Source organism: Oryx dammah, unplaced genomic scaffold (assembly GCF_014754425.2).
Source record: "Oryx dammah isolate SB20612 unplaced genomic scaffold, SCBI_Odam_1.1 HiC_scaffold_8, whole genome shotgun sequence".
Lineage (NCBI taxonomy): Eukaryota > Metazoa > Chordata > Mammalia > Artiodactyla > Bovidae > Oryx > Oryx dammah.
In genome coordinates, this window is record NW_024070192.1 from 34,327,918 (window position 1) to 34,349,625 (window position 21,708).

Sequence of the window (21,708 nt, forward strand, 5' to 3'; positions counted from 1 at the left end):
CCAAAATCACTGCAGATGGTGACTGCAGCCTTGGAAGAAAAGTTATGACCAACCTAGATAGCATATTGAAAAGAAGAGACATTACTTTGCCAACAAAGGTCCATCTAGTCAAGGCTATGGTTTTTCCAGTAGTCATGTATAGATGTGAGAGTTGGACTGTGAAGAACGCTGAGCGCCAAAGAATTGATGCTTTTGAACTGCGGTGTTGGAGAAGACTCTTGAGAGTCCCTTGGACTGCAAGGAGATCCAACCAGTCCATTCTGAAGGAGATCAGTCCTGGGATTTCTTTGGAGGGAATGATGCTAAAGCTGAAACTCCAGTACTTTGGCCACCTCATGCGAAGAGTTGACTCATTGGAAAAGACTCTGATGATGGGAGGGATTGTGGGCAGGAGAAGGGGACGACAGAGGATGAGATGGCTGGATGGCATCAGCGACTCGATGGACGGAGTCTGAGTGAACTCCAGGAGTTGGTGATGGACAGGGAGGCCTGGCATGCTTCGATTCATGGGGTCGCAAAGAGTCGGACACGACTGAGCGACTGAACTGAACTGAATGGGGTCCTGGGGCCTCTGAATGCTTAACTGCTGGAGATGTCCTCCCTCAGACTCACAACTGCCTGGGGCCCCTCTCTGGGAGGGTCCCATCTGGACCTCTGCACACACAACCCCCTCATTTTGCCTGGACCCCCTGGAATCCTCATTCAACACAGATACACACTCAGTTTAGTGCTTTTTCTGTGAAACTGAAGGGGGCTGTTGGCTGCCAGGCAGACGTTAAATTAAGAGAGACAAGATTTACTGGTTCTTCCCATCTCTCCACCCACCCCTCCATCTGCCCCAACACATGCATATGCTGTCCTTCATTTGACACAATGACAAGAGCTTGCAACTTTGGAGAAAGGAAGTAAAAAGGGGAAATGACTGAAGGCTTGCAAAACAAAACCACCCATAAGCCCAATTCATTAAGTTTACTCTTCTATTAAGGGAAAAAATGTTATCAACCTTAACTAATTTTAACATTCTTATTCATTCAGAGAAGGCAATGGCAACCCACTCCAGTACTCTTGCCTGGAAACTCCCATGGATGGAGGAGCCTGGTAGGCTGCAGTCCATGAGGTCCCTAAGAGTCAGACACAATTGAGCGACTTCACTTTCACTTTTATGCACTGGAGAAGGAAATAGCAACCCACTCCAGTGTTCTTGCCTGGAGAATACCAGGGACAGGGGAGCCTGATGGGCTGCCATCTATGGGGTCGCACAGAGTCGGACATGACTGAAGCGACTTAGCAGCAGCAGCAGCAGCATTTATTCATTTGTTCAATATATATTTATTGAGCACCATGTAGGTGACAGGCATTGTGCTAGGTGCTGGATACAGTGGAGGGCAGAAAGGGAGTTCCTGCTCTCATGGACCACCAAAGAATTCCCTCAGAGAAATTTCCAAGATGGTGAGCTACTTAGGGAGCTGTATAACAGGACAGTCACAGCAGTCATGAGAAACTTCTGAAACTTCTACATACACTTCTCTAGACAAAGGAAGCAAGGACGGTTGTCAGCAAGAAGTCTAGACAATGCTGCCTCCCGGAAATGTGACTTTAGGACAGTAGGAAGCAGATGTTGCAATTTATTTAACCTTAATTCTTCCTTTGTTTTAAAAAGGGGGGAGGGGACTATCAAGTACCTTGCTGGACTCTTATGAAAAATAATTTAGATACATATAAATGCCTAGCATATGCTTGGTTCATGGTATGTGCCATACACTGGTATTTTTTTGTTTGTTTTATTGAGATATAATTGACATCACATTACGTGAGTTTAAGGTGTACAATGTATTGACTTGACACACTAGCAAATGATTACCACCATACCTCACATGTGGGCTTCCCAGGTGGCAATAATGATAAAGAACTCGCCTGCCAATGCTGGAGACAAAAGACGAAAGTTCAGTCCCTGGGTCGAGAAGATCCCCTGGAAGATGGCATGGCAACCCACTCCAGTATTCTTGCCCGGAGGATACCATGGACAGAGGAGCCTGGTGGGTTACAGTCCACAGGGTCACAAAGAGTCAGAAATGACTGAAGTGATTTAGCATGCACACGCATACCTACATCACATAATTACTATTTTTAAGATTTATTCTTGCAGCAACTTTCAGGTACACAACAGTTATTAACTGCAATCACCATGCTCTACATTAGATCCCCAGAGGTTATTCATCAAATAATCTAGAAGTTTGTACCCTTTGACCAACATTCCCTTTTCCACCACCCACAATTCTAGCCTGTTTCTATGAGTTCAGCTTCTTTTAGATTCTACATGTGAGATCATACAGGACTTGTTTCTCTTATTCACTTAGCTTCATGCCTTTGAGGTCCATGTTATTGCAAATGGCAGGATTTCCTTCTTTCTTGCAGCTGTAATAGTCTGTTGTGTATATATACACACCACATACAGATCCTGTTGGACTATAAGGTCCCTGGCAGCACTTACAGTGCTTGGCACTGTTGCGAATCATCAAACATGAATGGAATGAATGAATGAATGAATATTAAAGGCTCAGTGCTGGGGATGAGTGCTGACCACTTCTGTCAGGAAGGGAGCTGCTAAATTAGGAGAAGCAAAAATCAGGTGTACTGAATTCAGAGGCCGGCACCAGGGCAACCCCTATGACACAGCTGGAAACACTATCAGAGAAGCTGCCAAAGTCTGTTACCACTTAGCACAGTGCTGTATTTAAAAAGAATCCATTTAAAAAGAAAGCTTCAGCTTTCAGATGAGAACGCCCAGTTCCTGACTTATGCTTTTGTCCACCCCCATCCCCTTAAACCCTGATGATAGGGGGATGGGACACAGGATTTCCCCTCTGAACCCAGCTAAGTGACACAAGTGATGTGGTACAGTGAAGTGGGGCAATGGAAACCCCCAGCCTACAAGCATCGTAACTTTCCAGGCAGGCTCCTTCTCTGAAGCACATGCTGCTTCCTGGACCCACCAAGAACAGGACTGAAAACAGATCCAACGTCGTGAGACAAAGGGAGGCAGATTAATAAAATTAGCTGAGGTCTTTTTTTGGCATTTTGGTCCTTGTCTGTTCAAGACACATTTGGGAATATGATGTACTTGATGCTGTCAAAGTGCTGCACTCAATATGCCAGCAAATTTGGAAAACTCAGCAGTGGCCACAGGACTGGAAAAGGTCAGTTTTCATTCCAATCCCAAAGAAAGGCAATGCCAAAGAATGCTCAAACTACCGCACAACTGCACTCATCTCACATGCTAGTCAAGTAATGCTCAAAATTCTCCAAGCCAGGCTTCAGCAATACGTGAACCGTGAACTTCCAGATGTTCAAGCTGGTTTTAGAAAAGGCAGAGGAACCAGAGATTAAATTGCCAACATCCACTGGATCATCGAAAAAGCGAGTTCCAGAAAAACACCTATTTCTGCTTTATTGACTATGCCAAAGCCTTTGACTGTGTGGATCACGATAAACTGTGGAAAATTCTGAAAGAGATGGGAATACCAGACCACCTGACCTGCCTCTTGAGAAACCTGTACACAGGTCAGGAAGCCAACAGTTAGAACTGGACATGGAACAGACTGGTTCCAAATAGGAAAAGGAGTACGTCAAGGCTGTATGTTGTCACCCTGCTTATTTAACTCACATGCAGAGTACATCATGAGAAACGCTGGGCTGGAGGAAGCACAAGCTGGAATCAAGATTGCTGGGAAATATCAATAACCTCGGATATGCAGATGATACCACTCAATGGCAGAAAGTGAAGAACTAAAGGGCCTCTTGATGAAAGTAACAGAAGAGTGTGAAAAAGTTGGCTTAAAGCTCAATATTCAGAAAACTAAGATCATGGCATCCGGTCCCATCACTTCATGGGAAATAGATGCGGGAACAGTGGCAGACTTTATTTTTGGGGGCTCCAAAATCACTGCAGGTGGTGATTGCAGTCATGAAATTAAAAGGTGCTTACTCCTTGGAAGGAAAGTTATGACCAACCTAGACAGCACATTAAAAAGTGGAGACTACTTTGTCAAGAAAGGTCCATCTAGTCAAACCTATGGTTTTTCCAGTGGTCATGTATGGATGTGAAAGTTGGACTATAAAGAAAGCTGACCGCAGAAGAATTGATGCTTTTGAAACGTGGAGTTGGAAAACTCTTGAGAGTTCCTTGGACTGCAAGGAGATCCAACCAGTCCATCCTAAAGGAAATCAGTCCTGGGTGTTCACTGGAAGAACTGATGTTGAAGCTGAAACTGTAATAGTTTGGCTACCTGATGCGAAGAGCTGACTCATTTGAAAAGACCCTGATGTTGGGAAAGATTGAAGGCAAGAGGAGAAGGGGATGACAGAGGATGAGATAGTTGGATGGCATCACCAATTCAATGGACATGAGTTTGGGTGGACTCCGGGAGTTGGTGATGGACAGGGAGGCCTGGTGTGCTGCAGTTCATGGGGTTGCAAAGAGTCAGACACGACTGAGCAACTGAACTTAACTGAACTGATGAGGTACTTCTAAAGATACCCTAGGTACGAACCACGGGCGGGGCCCAGAGGAGCCTCCGGCCTGTTTAGCAGCTGCCTTCCCGGGTCCAGTTCCGGGCATTGATGAAGAGCTGGAGCCAGGGGGAGGTGGTTAAAGTGTCAAATGGAGGGGGTCGCCAGGCCCACTGCCAAGGCCTCACAGACCGTTCCGGGTGAGGCATGAGGGCCAAGTGGCGGCCATCGGGGGAGCAGATGCCAGCAACACCCCCTGGGGAGCCGTTGGGATTCAGGGGGTACTGTTCTGTGGGGTTTCCGTCATCATCTGCCCAGTGCAGTGGAGCCAAGCCCCTGGCCTCCATCTGGGCTTGGAGTTCTGGAGAAGAAAATGCCATGTAACCTGTGATGAAGCGGGAACAAGGGATGTAAGAGCAAGCTCCCTCATGCCCTCCCCTTACCCCAGCCTTCAGGCCTCCCCACCCCAGCCTTCCTGGAGCCTGACCTTCCCCATGAGCGCTCCACACAGGCAGCACCGCGCCTTCCATCCCTCGCAGCATCAGGGCTGGCCCGGGCCCCACATGCACGCTGGCCCAGCGCGACTCAAAGCGCCCAGACAGGTTGTGGCGTAGCAGGAGACCAGGCCGGGGCAGCCAGGACTCCTGGCACATCTCCACCGCCTCCTCACTGGAGCTGCCTCCCACCCAGCCCAGCAGGGCAAGCAGCTGACAGCCGTTACACACGCCCAGGCTGAAGGTGTCTGGCCGCTGCCGGAAGCGCTTCATCTCAGCCCCGGCCTTCGGGTTAAAGGTCACAGCAGCTGCCCAGCCTAAGAGGGAACAGGAAGCTGGGGTGAGACCTGGAGCGAGGGGGGACCGTCATCTTTCCATCCTAGCGTGCCCTTTTAACACTTGCCCAGGATCTCCCCCATTCTGAGGAGCTCTTGGCAAACACCAGGGAAGGTTTACCTGCTTGAAACAGGTGTTGCCAACTCGTGGGCCCAAGATGGCCCAGGGCGAGCTTTCTGCTTAGCCAGCAGAGCATTTTCAAAATTTTTCATTTAGTCGCCTAACATTTAACTGGGATTTTTGGGCTTCTGTTGAAAAACAAAAAGACCTAGCCATGCTGAGTGGCAGCTGCTGCATCTGCCAGGGCGGCACCCAGCCCCCCGGCCTCATGAAGCTACCTGCAGGCCTTTGCTGGCTCCTGGCTGGCCTCATGGAGGTGAGAAGCCAGTTCTCAGCCAGGGAAGAGAGGGCTAAGGCAGCTCTTAGGAAGATGTGGGGAGGGGGTGGGCAGAAGCCCCACACCCACCTTTGGCAGAGCCCAGGACGTCTGCGTAGCTGAAGCCGCCTACGAAGGCCACGCCACGGAACGTGTCCAGCCCGATGGCTCCAGAGCACAGGTCCTGCATGGTTACATCCCACACCTGGCAGGAGGGGGAGGGGCGGCATCAGAAGGCCCATGGCCTGAGTCCAGCCCAGCCCCCACCAGGTACCCCGCTCACCTCAAATCCAGCCAAATGGAAGGCATCTGCCATCTCCCGGTCTCCATTACTGCCCTCTTCCCGAATGATGGCAACTCGGGGGGCAGGACCACCTGGGGGAGGAGCAGGAGTGTCCTTGGGTCAGAGGACCTCTGCACCCCAGCCCCCTAGACACCTTGTCCAGGGTAGGACCCCACATCCAGGCTCTAGGTTCCTCCCCAAGGCTCACAGTGCCAGGGAAGCCAAGCCTCTGCACACACTCCCTCACCAGGCTCGCAAGGCACAGAAGCTCTGGGAAAGGTAGGCGGCAGACAGTAGGTGGGCCCTGCTCGCTCCCTCAGCCCTTGCTCTTCCTGGGCCACACAGTGTGGTTTTGCCTGTAGCCGGTCCAACTGGAAACTGGTCTCCTCCCAGAGGGCTCGTAGCTGCCCAACAGATTCCTCCAGAACCACTGTCCTGTTCACCGACACCCGGACCTGGGTAGGGGGAACACATCTTTCAGGATGTCCACCTTGGGTGCCTCCAAGGCTGGCAGAGGCAAACCAAGACCCACCCTGTGCAGGCCTGACACTCTTCACTTCCTCACCATGGCGTGGGGCCCCGTGTCGCCTGTGAGGCCCAGGTCTAGGCAGTGGAGGCCAGCGTTCCGGTAACGCATCAGCACTTGGGCTAGGTCTGGCTCCCGCACCTCCAGCAGCAGGCCTGGCTCCTCGGCGAACAGCACAGGCAGGGCTGGGAGAATACAGAGGCGTCAAGGGGACTAGGGTACTGGCAGGGAATCAGAGGTGGAATTGGGGATACGTATGAACAAAGGCAGGGATCGGAGTGGGGTGAGGCTCTCTCAGAGGGGTGCAGTTAGGAACAGAAATGTCACCAGATTTGTGATCAGAAAAGACAACAGGAGACTCAGGAGGGAAGGAGTTGGGGACACTCCAGTCTTTAAACGAGGGACACAGGGTCCACAGGATGGGGACAGGCAGCCCTGCTCGAATCTAGACCTCACCATCGACCCCAGGCGCAGGGATGTCCACCTCTATCCCACAATTCCCGGCAAAGGCCATCTCTAGCAGGCAAGTGATGAGACCTCCATCACTGACATCATGGCCTGAGCAGAGGAGGCGGTCTGGAGGAAGGAGAAAAATGCTTAGCGGTGTTGAGACCCAAACCTGGCGGCTCCACCCCCATTTCTGGACAGTCAGGAGAGGGCAAGTGTGAGAATGTGGGCTTACATCAGAGAACCAGAGAGAAAGGGATCGGGTCCCTCTTGCCCCACTCTCACAGACTCAGCTGATGACTGCCTGTTTACCCATGTCAGCCACAAGGACCATCTCCCCCAGGGCCCCACTCACCTTTCAGCAGCCCCTGGGTGATGCTGAAGGCTCGCACCAAGTTCTCGGGAACATCCAGGTCGGGAGGCTGCTCGCCAAGCTGAGAGAAGCACTGAGCCAGAGCCGTGCCCCCCAGCCGGTGCTGCCCAGGACTTAGAGGCACATAGAGCAGGTGGCCTGAGAGGAGAGGGATGGCGGAGGGGAGACCAATGGCTCAGGAGGACCCGCTCTGCCATGCAGGGTCACTGAGGCTCCCCCGATGTGGTAAGGGACCCCAGTCATCAGCCCCGGAAGGCACCTAGTGCTGAGACGACCCGAGCACTCATTAAGCAGACTCCATACAAAGGATTGGGCTGTGAATACACGATGCATGAAGGAGGGGGAAGAAACCATACCTCTCCCTCCAGGACGCTTGAGGTCTGGGGTCACAGTGGCTGTAATATCTGAACAGACAGCATAGGCTGAGATGACCAGTGACCCTGCAGAGCAAGGCATAAGCATGTGAGGTGGAGTCCGAGCCCACAGGCCTTGCCCCTTGCCCCCTGGCACCCAGACCTCACCAGGAGCCCGCACGGTTTCAGAGCCAACCCGGGCAGCCATGCTGAGGGAGTCCTTGCCACCGTCCACCGCTACACCCAGGGCCGCCATCACTGCCACCATAGCCTCACAGGCATCAGCTAGAGCTGCACCCTCCCCTGGGAGCTTCGCCGCCCACATCCAGTTCCCGCTGCATTTCACATCCTGGGAAGTGCAGACTTGCATTAGAGAGAGAGAGCGTGGTGTAGGGAGGCTGGAGGCCAGCAGGTAAGTGAATGGTGAACGTGGTTGTGTCCCACAGGCCTGGAGTTCCAGGCCAGAAGCCGCAGGGGACTCACCTGGAGGTTGGTGACCAGAGCAAACACCAGGTTGGTGAGGGCTTCGGCCACAGCCAGCCGGGTGGCAACCTTCGGGTCCAGTAGGCTCTTGACTGGCTGCTCTCCCAGGGCTGTGGCGGCCCCTACAAGCTCCTGGTGACTCAGTGCCACAACTGCCACATCTGCCAGAGGGGTCTGCAGGGGTCCCACACACTGCTGCTGGGCCACCAGGCCGCCCACGGAACGATCCACCTGAGGAACCGGGGGAAGCTGGCCGGAGGCCCAGGGACAAGGGGGTGGCCTGCCTCACCCTGAACACGCAAGACTTAGGGGGTGGGCAGCAGGGGGCAAGGCCTCTGTCCTGACCCTTCTCCCTCCCTGATGGACCCCCGCAGCCGTTCCTGGGGTGGGCGAGCAGAGGGAGGGGTGCAGAGGGCTAAGGGGGTGGAGCAGGGTACAGGGAGGACCTTGTTGGTGAGGTAGCGCTTGCTGGCCACGGCAGGCAGCCTGAGGACCCGCGACAGAGCCTGGCGCACGCTCAGCCCTGGGGGCAGAGTCAGAGGCTGCAGCAAGGGGAGTCTCCTCTGGAGGAAGAACTCCTGCAACACAGACGGCAACAGCGGTGTGAGCACTGGGGTGGAGCGCTGGGCATACAGGTGACAAACCACGTGTGGGGCAGAGGGTGGAGTCGGGCCAGGAAAGGGAGATGCCTCCTGCCCCCACATACCTTCCGGGGCATCTTGCCCACCACCCAGTCCAGGTCTAGGTCCACAGGGGTTGGGGGAGGAGTGGGGGGTGCATCCACCTGTCCATCTGTGCCCGTAGGCCACTCTCGATCATCCACCAGCACTATCTGTAGACCAGAGGGACATCACCCAGGGGGGTGAGGCTGTGACCACCAGCAGGGAGTGAACTCTTCTGGAAAGTAGGGCAGAAGTGCTCTTTCCACCCCATCTGGCTTCTCCTATTGAGCCCCCCCACCACCGCCCCCACAGCCTACATGCTATTCCCCACGGCTCCCGTGTTCATCTCTTTCTTGGGCCCCGGCAGCTCAAGTCCACCTATAGCATCTGCTACTGAGTCCCCTGGCCAACTCACTCTCCTGTCTCCAGTGATGGTGCCCACAAAACAGACTGGGCAGCGTTCCCGGGCACTGACAGAACTCAGGAAGTCACGGTCAGAGGGCCTCAGCAGAAGTGCATTCGACTCCTGGTACTCGGCCCCCCAGATTTCCAGGGCATTCAGGGTTGGGTCCCCCAGCTGCACATCCATGAGGGAGGACGAAAAGGAAGGGTCAGTGGGTGCTCCCAAGTCTTATGATCTTGCTGAGAGTGAGGGGTAGATGGGTGGGGCTGCTGGGACTGGCAGGGGCAGGGAGGCGGGCAGATTTCACGGAGGATGACCCACCTGGAACCGGCTGGTGTAAATGACGGCTCCAGCCGGGTCACTCAGCTCCTTCAGGACATTGCCTGGTGGGGGTGTTCCCAGGAGATGTGCTCACATGGCCGCCGTCAGCACCGGGCAAACAAAAAGCCGTTCCCAGCCTCCCAAGGAGCCCTTAATTCTGTGCATCCCTGTTTGAACCGCTGCTGCACCCTCTCTACCAACTATCCCATGGCAGCAAGCTGCCACCCTCAACCCTGGGCCTGTTTAGAATGTGTAGTGCGTGGAGAATGGGACCCTGAGCTGTCAGGTTGATTGCAGATCCTCAGCCTAAACCAACTGCTGAGACTCTCCCTAAATTGAACCAAGCAGAGACCAGGTAGGCCTGGTCCCTTGTCCCAACCCCCTTTCTCACCATTGCCACCAGCACCCTGGTCATGGAGGCTGCAGATGGGGTTTCCCTCAGGGGCCTCCACACAAGCCCGGATCACACGGTTCATCTTCTGTTCCATCTCTGGGTCTCCCCGCTGCACAGCCCCAAAATCCAGGTCACTGGCGTTGTCTCCCTGCACCTGTGGGGATAGATATAGATGGCATAGATCAGTTCAAGGGGGCTGGGAGCTCACACCTCACCCATGTATGGGGCCCCGAGAGATCATGGAGTTGTCATCTGGGCTATTCCCACTTACCTGCACAGACGAAGCAGCTCCGCCCCCAACTCCAATCCTGTAGACAGGACCGCCAACCTTCACGACATCCATGCCTGTGAGGAAGGAGGGCTGAATCAGAGCACTCAGGGAATGACAGTTAGTACAAGTACAAAGCAGTGTGAGGATAAAGGGAAGCCAACATTGGGGGTATCTGTCAACATTCATTGAGTTAAATACACTCCAAGGAATTTACCCTCCAGATTATTCACAGGTGCAAAATAGCCAATGAACAAACTTAAACAATAGCATTATTTGTGTTACCAAAGACAAGAAATAATCTACATGCTAATGACAGAAATATGCAGGTCAGGAAGCAACAGTTAGAACTGGACATGGAACAACAGACTGGTTCCAAATAGGAAAAGGGGTACGTCAAGGCTGTATGTTGTCATCCTGCTTATTTAACTTCTATGCAGAGTACAACATGAGAAACGCTGGGTTGGAAGAAGCACAAGCTGGAATCAAGATTGCTGGGAGAAATATCAATAACCTCAGATACGCAGATGACACCACTCTTATGGCAGAAAGTGAAGAACTAAAGAGCCTCTTGATGAAAGAGAAACAAGAGAGTGAAAAAGTTGGCTTAAAGCTCAACATTCAGAAAACGAAGATCACGGCATCTGGTCCCATCACTTCATGGGAAATAGATGGGGAAACAATGGAAACAGTGTCAGACTTTATTTTGGGGGGCTCCAAAATCACTGCAGATGGTGACTGCAGCCATGAAATTAAAAGACACTTACTCCTTGGAAGGAAAGTTATGACCAACCTAGATAGCATATTCAAAAGAAGAGACATTACTTTGCCAACAAAGGTCCGTCTAGTCAAGGCTATGGTTTTTCCAGTGGTCAGGTATGGATGTGAGAGTTGGACTGTGGAGAAAGCTGAGCGCCGAAGAATTGATGCTTTTGAACTGTGGTGTTGGAGAAGACTCTTGAGAGTCCCTTGGACTGCAAGGAGATCCAACCAGCCCATCCTAAAGGAGATCAGTCCCGGGTGTTCATTGGAAGGACTGATGCTGAAGCTGAAACTCCCAATACTTTCGCCACCTCATGAGAAGAGTTGACTCATTGGAAAAGACCTGATGCTGAGAGGGATTGGGGGCAGGAGGAGAAGGGGACAACAGAGGATGAGATGGCTGGATGGCATCACCGACTCGATGGACACGAGTTTGGGTGAACTCCGGGAGTTGGTGATAGACAGGGAGGCCTGGCGTGCTGCAATTCATGGAGTCGCAAAGAGTTGGACACAATTGAGTGATTGAAATGAACTGAATGACAGAGAACTGATTAAATAAATTATGGTATAAGCCATACAGTGTAAAAGTAAGCCACTGCAAAATAAAATTACATATGAATATAATGAAATAAAATGATTTCATCAGTATGAAATGATTTTCAAGCATATTGCTAAGCTGAAAAAAAGCAAGGTACAGATGTATACATACCCACTTAGAACCCCATCAATAAGAATAAAATACTTAGGAATAAACTTAATAGAAATGTAAGACTTATACACTGAAAATCATGAAATACCTTAGTAGGCCTAAATAAACTGAAAAAGATCTGATGTTTATAGACTGGAAGACTTAATATTGTTACGACGGCAATACTCCCCAAAGTGATCTTCAAGTCAACATAGTCAGCCACCTTTTTCAAAGAAATGGACCAGCTGACCCTAAAATTTATACAGAAATCTGAGGGACCTAGAACAAAGCCAAGACAATCTTGAAAAAGAACTAAATTGAAAGACTCATACTTTCTGCTTTTAAACTTACCACAGAGCTAAAAGGTTTTTTTCAAAAAGGGTTGTTAGAACAACTGGATATCCACATGTCAAATAAGGAAATTAGATCCCTACTTCATACCATATACAAACTTCAAAATACTTCAGAGCCTAAATGTAAGAGATAAAAGCTAGAAAGTATGACTAGAGAATATAGAAGTCAATCCAGGTGACCTTGACTCAGGCAATGGTTTCTTAGTCATGGCACTGTAAGCCAAAAGCCACAAAACAAAAATAAACTATATTTACCAAAATTTAAAAAATTTGTGATTCAGGGGACACCATGAAAAAAGTAAAAAGACAACCCACGGAATGGAAAAGAATACTTGCAAATCATGTATCTACCTGATAAAGGGCTAGTATCTAGAATATACAAAGAACTCTTAGAACTCCATAAAAAAAGGCAAACAATCCAATTTAAAAGTGAGCAAAGGGTCTCAACAGATATTTCTCCAAGGAAGACATAGGAATAGTCAACAAACATATGGAAAGATGCTTAACATCCTGAGTCCTTAGGGAAATGTAAACCCAAACCACCATGAGATATTGACACTTCATATGCATTCTAATGGCTGTAATCAAAGAGACAGATAATAACAAGTGCTGATGAGAATCTAGAGAACTGGAACCCTCACACACTGCTGAGGGGAATGTAAAATGGTGCATCTGCTTTGGAAAACAGTGTGTTAGGTTTTTTTTAAAAGACTGAGTATAGTTATCATGAGACCGAGCAAGTCCACTCCAAGTTACATACTTGAGAAATAACAACATCAATACAAAATAAAAGTTGTACACAATTGTTTATAGCAGCAGTATTCATATTTAGCCAAAAAGCAGAAACAACCCACTTTGTCTGCCAACTGACAAATGGATAAAGAAAATGTGTTATAGGTACATAATAGAATATTAATATTATTCAATCATAAAAAGGAATGAAGTACTGATACATACTATAATACGAATAAAGACGTCATGTTAAGTGAAAGCGGCCAAACACATTTATAACAGGGAAATCTTTCAAGATAGAAAATAGATTACAGGTTTCCAGAGGCCAAAAGGAGGAGCATGGGGAGTGACTGCTTGTGAGTACAGGGTTTCTTTCTGGGGATGATGAAAATGTTCCAGAATTAGTAGTGATTAAGGCACAACTTTGTGAATATACTAAAAACACTAACTTATACATTTTAAAAGGGCACACTTTATGGTACATGGATTATCTCAATAAAATGGTTATTAAAAAAATAGGTGGGGAATTCTCTGGCAGTCCAGTGGTTAGGACTCTATGCTCTCACTTCTGGAGCCCTGGGTTCAATCCCTCTTTGACAAGTAAAATCCCATAAGCTGTGTGGCACAGCCAAAAAAAAGTGTGTACACATGCTAGTTGTTTTAACAGAGGAGGCAAATATACACATGGGTCTGTTTATGTATGCAGGAAGCACTTCTGGCAAGGTACAGGAATGACCAGTTAACATTGCTTATCTCTAGGGAGGGAAACTGGGTGGCTGGAGGTCAGGGAGAACAGCGTTTTCACTGTAAAATCATTTTTTTGCTTTTTAAATTCTGAGCCATGTGACTGGTCACACATTCAATAAATGGTACCCAGCCTCTATCTTGATTCCACCACAGGTCCTAGCACGGTGCTCAGCACCCAGTGGGCCCTCAGTAAATGTTGACCGACTTAACTAAACTTGCAGATAAAAACAGAGGTGCTGGGTAAAACTACTAGCTGCCTTGACTAAGCAGGGTGGGGCCCTGCCATGGAGAAGTCAACTGGGGAAAGGCAGACTGAGCCTGCCCAACTGGCATAAAGCCCTGCCCTACCTTAAAAGCCTGTCCAGAGAAGAGACAGGAGCCGGGAGATACAAAACAAACTGCTGAGATTCCACTCCTGCAGTAGCCATGCGCTAGGGAAAAAGCTGCTGGGACCTGGAGAGAGGTGGGGGGCTCTTACCTGGCTCTGGGGGCTCCTTGCTCACATGCTCAGCTTCCATGGACCCAATGCCTCCGCTAAACATGATGGGCTTGATCCACTCACGCCGCTGGCCGTCCGGGAGCTGAAGGCCCAAAGAGCGGGCAAAGCCTGGAACGTGGGCGTCACAGGGAGAGGGCACAGGGTCTAGTCATCCAGGCTCCTCAGCGCTTACTGGGTCACCCACCCTACCCTGCCTCTGGGACTAATATTCATGTCAAGGATAATAGTCCCCTATACCCTCCAGCCTCACCAGCAAGCACTGGTTCCCCAAACTTGTTGCCGTAGTCAGAAGCCCCATTACTGGCCTCAATGGCAATCTCCAGGGGTCGGGCAAAGTTTCCTGGATACTGGAAGCTTGGATCCTCCCAGGGCATACTGTAACCTGGGAAGGAAAGAGGAAGAAGGATGGATGGTAAAGATGGAAGTCAGAGGAGCTAGGACCCTTTAGGAAGAGTCTGACTCTTGGGATCAGAGCTCTTAACATTTTCTAAGAAATTGGATTTTGGGGGCAGTTGATGGTCAAAAGTCCAACTCTGTATTAGGTTGTTTTTGTTTTTGTAAGAAAATTGTAGTTCTGCAAAGCCAGACGTGGATCTCCCTTGGCCTATTGTCCTCATGACCATGGCTGGGGAAAGGCCAGCAACTCTAGAGCCCTTTCTCCCAAGAAAAGGTGCCCATGATGACTGCTTAACTTAGGAGATAAAAGTGTCCAGTGCCTGCCAGGAGGAGGAATCTGGGTAGAGAGCAAAGAGATGGGACCTGGGATATGCAAGTTTCCAAAGCAATAGCCAGCAGTGCCAGCCACCACGTGGGCCCCTCGGCCTGTGCACTGGACATCTCGGATCCGGCCCCCTGTGCCAGTGGTTGCACCACTGAAGGGGGCTACTCCTGTGAAGAGAGAGGGAGAGGTATGGCTATTGAAGAGCAAGGTCCACCACTGACCACCCCGCTGAAAATAAGGACATGCAGCCAACCTGCTGGTCCCCAGGGTGGGGGGGGGGGGGCTGGGACCTTTGCCCCTCCCTACACTCTGATCTCACCTTCCCTCCTGGGTACTCAGCTCACCTGTGGGGAAGTTGTGTGTCTCTGCCGTGAAGACAACATGTCTCAGCCCCTGACGTTGCTGGAAGGAGCTTGGCCGTGTGGGGTCCTTGGGCCGCAAGAATCGGACTTCCTTCCCCTGGATGGCGCTGTGGACACATCGTTCTGGGCCTGGCTTCCTTGCTGGGATCTGCACTTACCCAACTGGAGCCTGGGGCACTCTGTCCCCTGTGCCTAGCCAAGGGCACCACCTACCTGCTGTTGTCACAGAACTTGAGGACGTTGTTGGGGTTGGAGGACGCCTGGGTGCTCATGATGGACTCAAACAGCGAGTGTGGCAGCTCCTGTCCATCCACGTGGAGTCGACCCTTGAAGAACCAGTGTCGGCTGTGCTCACTGCCGGGATGACGTGGGGAGGGGAGGGCAGGGCAGGGAGGAAACATGGGTCATGTCTCAGGCCTTGCCACGTCTTCTCCTCACCAGCATAAAAGGCAGAGTTACAGCCACAGGTCAAAACAGATTTCAGAAAGTCATAAGCTTCCAATGGTCTGTCACTGTGGATTATCCAGATCCCGAGTGAAGATAAAACCAAGATGTGATGCAGACTATTGGATGGATGGGGAACCCAGGCACTCAGACTCAGGGAGGCCCCTAAGCCAAGAAGTTGTGCTAGTGGTAAAGAACCCACCTGCCAATTTAGGAGACATAAGAGATGTGGGTTCAGTCCCTGGGTCAGAAAGATCCCCTGGAAGAGGGCGTGGCAACCCACTCTAGTATTCTTGCCAGGGAAATCCCACGGACAGAGGAGTCTGCAGGCTATGGTCCATAGGTTCACCAAGAGTTGGACATGACTGAGTAACTAACACTTTCACTTTCTTAGGCCAAGAAAGAGCCATGGAGGGTCCCTATGATCTTCCAATCTCCACAGTCTCAGACATCAGAATGTCCCCATTTCTCCCCACCTATTGGACTGAGCCAAGTCGAAGACTTCCACAGTGCTGGGGTTGCGCTGCAGCTCCTGGAAGCGCTTGGTGTAGAAATCCAGGTCCCAGGAGTCTAGGGCCAGACCTAGGAGACAACCCCCAGAGAAGCTGGTTGTGGGACACTGCACACTTCTGGCCTGGGCCTTCCTTCAGGCACCCCTGCTGACCTAGCTCCTGGTTGGCTTTCTCCAGGGCAGACCGGCCCTCAGCCAGTATATCAATTGGGCTGCTCAGGGGTGCTGGGATGCACCCTGAAGAGAAGCTCTGGATGGGCTGGGGGAAGTGCTGCTCCGTCATCCGGTCATGCAGGGTAGCCAGGGCAATGGCCTCCAGGTCAGCTGAAGGTGGGTAGGCAAACTAGGGGTGGAGACACACAGCGAGGGCGAGGGGTATAGGGTTGAAGAATGGACAAAATGGTCCACCCTCAATCCTCCAAGCCACACAAGCCCAGCCCACTGCTAGCCTCTCCAGCACCTTTGCTCAGATTAGAAAAAGATGCCCCTTCCAGGCATGAGTGCCTGTCAGCAGGCACACATTAGAAACAGGAGCACAGGCTGGCTTTCTGTCCTATTTACTTCTCAACCAGGTGGCCTCAAGCAGTGAACAAGCTGCAAATAGGGCAGGCCTCAAATCAGAAACTGCTTCCCCTGCTTCTCATCATTTCCTTGGATTGCAGGACCCAATCTCTTGCCCACTTCCTCCTCTGGATCCCCACCTGGTTGCCTACTGCCTCACCGAGAGCAGGTAGCGCCGGGTTGGCTCCACGCGGTCCACGGCCCCCAGCCCTGCAGCCTGGCACACTGACACGATGTTGCTGGATGTCGGGGTGGAAAAGTTCATCCTGTAGATTGGTTAGGACCAGATGGTTAGGACCTGAGCCCCAGCTGAGAAGGTGGATCCTGCCCACTGCTGTCCAGCCAGTCTCCAACCTCCACTCCCCAGCCCCACCCCCGCCCATACCACTGGCCTCCAGCCTTAGATTTGGGTCCTGAGAAACATGCTTTCAAAGGTCATTCAAATAAACCATAACTGCGGCATCAAAATGTTTCAATTTCAATGTCTAGGAATGCAACTTGTTATATTTCCAGAACATGCCTGGGAGCTGGCTCAGTCTTCAAAGTGGGGAGTAGGGTAAAGAGAAAACAAATCTCCCAAGGATCACAAGAAGAGGAAGAGGCATGAGAGTGGCAGGGGTGGCAGAGTGTTTGGAAGGGCTCTGGACCATGGAACAAGTTGCTCAAGGCTGAAACACTTGCCTAGGTCCGACCTCCAGCAGCAGGTCTGTGGGGCCAGGAAGGAGCCAGGACTCCTGAGCAACATCGTCCAGTAACAAGGGGCAGCCAAATAGCCATGTCAGCTTCTTCATCTCCTTGTTGCTCGGGAAGGACTCAGCTGCAGGGAGACAAGGCAAGGAGACGTTGGGACACTGCCACTGGTGATTGGTACTTCGCCCAAGAATCCAGTAACTGGCCCAACCTGTCCAGTTCACATTGTAGCACTGCTCAGTCTTGACACCCTGCAGCTCCGGCAGTTCCCTTTGCAGCTTCCTTTCAATGTATTCAGAGGCTGCCCTCTCGTGGCCAGAGGGGCGGACATAGAAGTGAAGGACGGAGGACATCTCTGCAGGTGTCCCTTGCTGGAAAGACGAGTTAGGTTCCTAAAAAATAACATGAACTAGAGCCTATCTGTTGAACTGGTTTCAAGTTCAGTTCAGCTGAGGCTTTGGAGACATTAGGGATGGGGTGGGGGAAAGTATTGGGGGCATTCACGGATAAATGCATCCAGACATTTCCAATCCAGTACAGTCAAGGTCAGGGGACTGGGGGCACCAACCTAGCATGGTGGCGGTGGGAAAGACTTCCTAAGGAAGGGCTTCCCTGGTGGCTCTGCTAGTAAAGAATCTGCCTGCAACGCAGGAGACCTGAGTTCGATCCCTGGGTTTGGAAGATCCCCTGGAGAAGGGATAAGCCTAGCACGGTGGGAGTGGGAAACACTTCCCAAGAGAAGTGGCATCTAAGTGTAAATCTAAAGGATGAGCTGGACTGGGCTGGCCAGTAAAGTCAAACGACAGCTCCTCTACTTCAATGTTTCAAAATATTATGTCCCTGTTCAAGGTAAATGCAAAGCCTGACAGTCAAAGACCCTCCAGGTCTATCCCCAACTACTTTTCAACTTCTGATCCCACTGCTTCTGAAAAGGACCTTGGCTTTACTCACTAAACACTGCCTGGCCTCCTTGCCATTCCTTTGCCCCATCCTAGAATGTCTATGTCTAATTCTATCCTATCCAAAGCTTTCCCATTTGTTGAGGTTAGTACAGGTTGCACCAACTCTGAAGCCCTCCTCGCTGCTCCAGTGCTTAGGAACACCTTCCTCCTATGTGATTGGAGAGCTTCTGATTCGCACCATTCATTCAGCTCTGATCTCTCTCTCTCTCTCACACACATGCGCACACAGCACTTCCACGTGTACAAAGCCTCTTCCCAAAGAAGTGGGAAGCTCACTGCCTCATTTCTTCACTTGGACAACTCACAGGTATCTCAAATCTAACTTACTCAAGGCTGAATCTGACTATTCTGTCAAGGTCACTGAATGAAGATTGCAACGTTGCCAATCTACAGGTCGCTTAACTTCTTACCTTATTCAACCTCTCAGCAGCATATGACTTACTCATTCTCTGCTTCTTAAAACACTCTCCTCTCTTGGCCTCCTGACACCACTCTCCTGGTATTCCTCTACCTCTGGTTGCTCCATCTCAGTCACCTGTGCTGGCTCCTACTCTTCTTGTTGTTGTTAGTCGCTCAGTCATGTCTGACTCTTTATGACCTGATGGACTGTAGCCCACAAGGCTCCTCTGTCCATGGATTTCCCAGGCAACAACATTGGGGTGGGTTGCCATTTCCTTCTCCAGGGGTTCTTCCCAGCCCACATCTCCTGCACTGGCAGGTGGATTCTTTACAGCTGAGTCACCAGGGAAGCTCCTACTCTTCTGCTCTACCTCTAAACAGTAGTTGCCCAAGGCTCTGCCCTTTGTTTTCTTCTTTCTAAATGCTCTTCTTAAGTGACTTCATTCAGACCTGTGGCTTTAAATATTATCTCTTAGACTGAACCAATGAAACTGCCATCATTCAACCATTTTTTACTAAAAATGACAATTTTACACAATTTGAGTTGATATCTGCCAACAGATTTCATAACTTTACAAAGTCAGACATGACTGAGTGACTTTCACTTCACTTATTCAACTCTGACTCTCCCTGAAACTCCATACTAACACATGCAAATGTTTAGTTGACACTGCCAGAGAGAAGTCTCATAAACACTAAATAGCCTGCTTTGGTCAAAACAGAAAATTTGATTTATCAGTTCTCCAGACCTTCAGTTCCCATTTCCCATCTCAGTTAACACCACCTTCATCCAATCTATTGCTCGAGCCAAAAGCCCAGATGTGTGAATGCTAGGTTGAGTCCAACTCTTTGCAACCCCATGAACCATAGCCCACCAGGCTCCTCTGTCCATGGGATTCTTCAAGCAAGAATACTGAAGTGGGTAGCAATGCCCTCCTCCAGGGGATCTTCCTGACCCAGGGATCAAACCCTGGTTTCCTGCACTGCAGGCAGATTCTTTGCCGTTGGAGCCAGCGGGGAAGCCTTTCGGTTTATCAACCAAAAAAATCTCAGTATCCTGTAGACTGACAAATTCCAGGACAGATCTCATTTTAGCTACGGGTGCTCCTGCCAGATCTTGATTCTACCTTTTTAAAGCTTCTACCCCATGCTAACGATTTTTAAATTTTTTTATTTTTATTTATTTTTTTGTCAAGGTTTGTGGGATCCTAGTTCCCCGACCTGGGATTGAACCAAGGCCCTTGGCAATGAGAGCGCTCAGTCTTAATCACTGAACCGTCAGGGAATTTCCCTTATGACCCTTTCTAAAGTTAGACGCCTCGGTTATTCTCTACACCATAGTTCCTTCACAGGAATGATCACATTCCGAAATCATTTTGATTATTAAACAGTTGACTTTCCTTTATCGTTCCCAGTGAAATAGATGCTCCAAGAGCAGACACAGGATTGCCTACATCACGGCTGTCTCCCCAAAAACCAGCATGGTATCTGACATAAAACTGGAGGCCAACAAATTATTTCGCTGGTTGAATGAATTGTTAGAGAGGGGATGAATTTACGTAGGGGATCCCATGCCGGGGAACCAACAAACGCAAATGGACGCCTGCACTAAGGCAAGCACGCAGGCCTCCGCTGGGCGCGGCTCTGCCTGGAAGGGATCCTGCAGCCGCCCAAATCAAGTTTGGCGTGGGTAGCTACGGGGTTCAGTTTGTAGGGGTATCCAGGTTTGCGAGCGCGCGCGGCAGCCTTACCACGTGGTAGCACTTCTCGCAGTCCGTCAGCTCCTCGAATTCTGGCGCGCAGATCAACGTCATCCGCATGCGCCGCAGGAAGAGGCGGGGTCTAAGGGTGCCCCGCCCCCTCCCTCTTTCCTTGGTGTGGGCCTCCGCAGACCTTTTCCGTGAATTCCTAGAGCAACTTCTACACCCAGTAGGTTCATTCCAGAAATATATTCAGTTAACGTTTGTGAAAATAAAGTCAGCTTCAGGTCCCCGCTTCTCTTGTCCCCGTGCAAAGTGTGAGGGAAACACTGAATGCAGGAATAAAACACACCTTTCCTGTCCAGAACTCCGTTTCCGCCCCCTGCTTACTGGCTTTACTTGCTTTCTTTCACTTTTGTCTTTTCTAAATGAACTCATTTTTTTTAGCGGAGTGGGAGACCTATATTTTTTAACTTCTAGGTAGTTAAGGTAACAGTAATAAAGATCAGAAGCATTTATTGAAGGAGTATATCAAGGCAGTTAATGTCAGTCTGCTTATTTAATTTAAAAGCAGAGCACATCATGTGAAATGCTGGGCTGGATGAAGCACAAGCTGGAATCAAGATTGCCGGGAGCAATGTCAACAACCTTAGATATGCAGATGATACCACCCTAAGGGCAGAAAGTGAAAAGGAACTAAAGAGCCTCTTGATAAAGGTGGAAGAGTGGGGAAAATTGACTTAAAACTCAACATTCAAAAAACTAAGATCGTGATAAATAAATTTGTATTTTTTTAAAAGGAAAAAAGAAACTAAGATCATGGCATTTGGTCCCATCGCTTCATGGTACATAGATGGGGGGAAAATGGAAACAGTGACAGACTTTATTTTCTTGGGCTCTAAAGTCACTGTGGATGGTGACTGCAGGCTTGAAATTAAAAGACGCTTGCTCCTTGGAAGAAAAGCTATGACAAACCTAGACAGCATATTAAAAAGCAGAGACATTACTTTGCCAACAAAGGTCCATCTATTCAAAGCTATGGTTTTTCCAGTAGTCATGTATGGATGTGAGAGTTGGACTATAAAGAAAGCTGAGCGCAGAAGAATTAATGCTTTTGAACTGTTGTGCTGGAGAAGACTCTTGAGAGTCCCTTGGATTGCAAGGAGATCAAACGAATCCATCCTAAAATAAATATTCCATCCTAAAATGAATATTCATTGAAAGGACTGATGATGAAGCTGAAACTTTAATCCTTTGGCCACCTGATGTGAAGAACTGACTCATTTGAAAAGACCCTGATGCTGGGAAAGATTGCGGGCAAGAGAAGAAAGGGGTGACAGAGGATGAGA

The 21,708-nt window shown here is 50.0% G+C and overlaps 1 protein-coding gene across 2 annotated transcripts; it reads right to left on the minus strand.

Moving 5' to 3' along the window:
* Nucleotides 1–1,998: 1,998 nt before the first annotated feature.
* Nucleotides 1,999–20,487, minus strand: PFAS (phosphoribosylformylglycinamidine synthase). 2 transcript variants are annotated; one of them, XM_040243411.1, is made up of 29 exons: nt 20,411–20,487; nt 17,510–17,690; nt 17,290–17,425; nt 16,769–16,874; nt 16,201–16,390; nt 16,013–16,118; nt 15,306–15,446; nt 15,075–15,199; nt 14,769–14,897; nt 14,260–14,391; nt 13,989–14,117; nt 10,232–10,305; nt 9,958–10,114; nt 9,567–9,628; nt 9,258–9,419; nt 8,887–9,012; nt 8,627–8,758; nt 8,181–8,411; nt 7,866–8,046; nt 7,701–7,784; nt 7,327–7,482; nt 6,981–7,100; nt 6,564–6,709; nt 6,246–6,453; nt 5,999–6,090; nt 5,806–5,920; nt 4,997–5,320; nt 4,551–4,894; nt 1,999–2,033 (listed from the first exon to the last, which is right to left on the minus strand). In XM_040243411.1, exons 1-28 carry the CDS (start codon nt 20,477–20,479, stop codon nt 4,584–4,586), a joined length of 4,125 nt encoding a protein of 1,374 aa, XP_040099345.1. In that variant the 5' UTR covers nt 20,480–20,487; the 3' UTR covers nt 1,999–2,033; nt 4,551–4,583. The 2 variants fall into 2 exon arrangements, with proteins under 2 accessions (XP_040099345.1, XP_040099343.1); XM_040243409.1 differs by lacking the exon at nt 1,999–2,033 and having other exon boundaries at nt 4,492–4,894.
* Nucleotides 20,488–21,708: the final 1,221 nt, after the last annotated feature.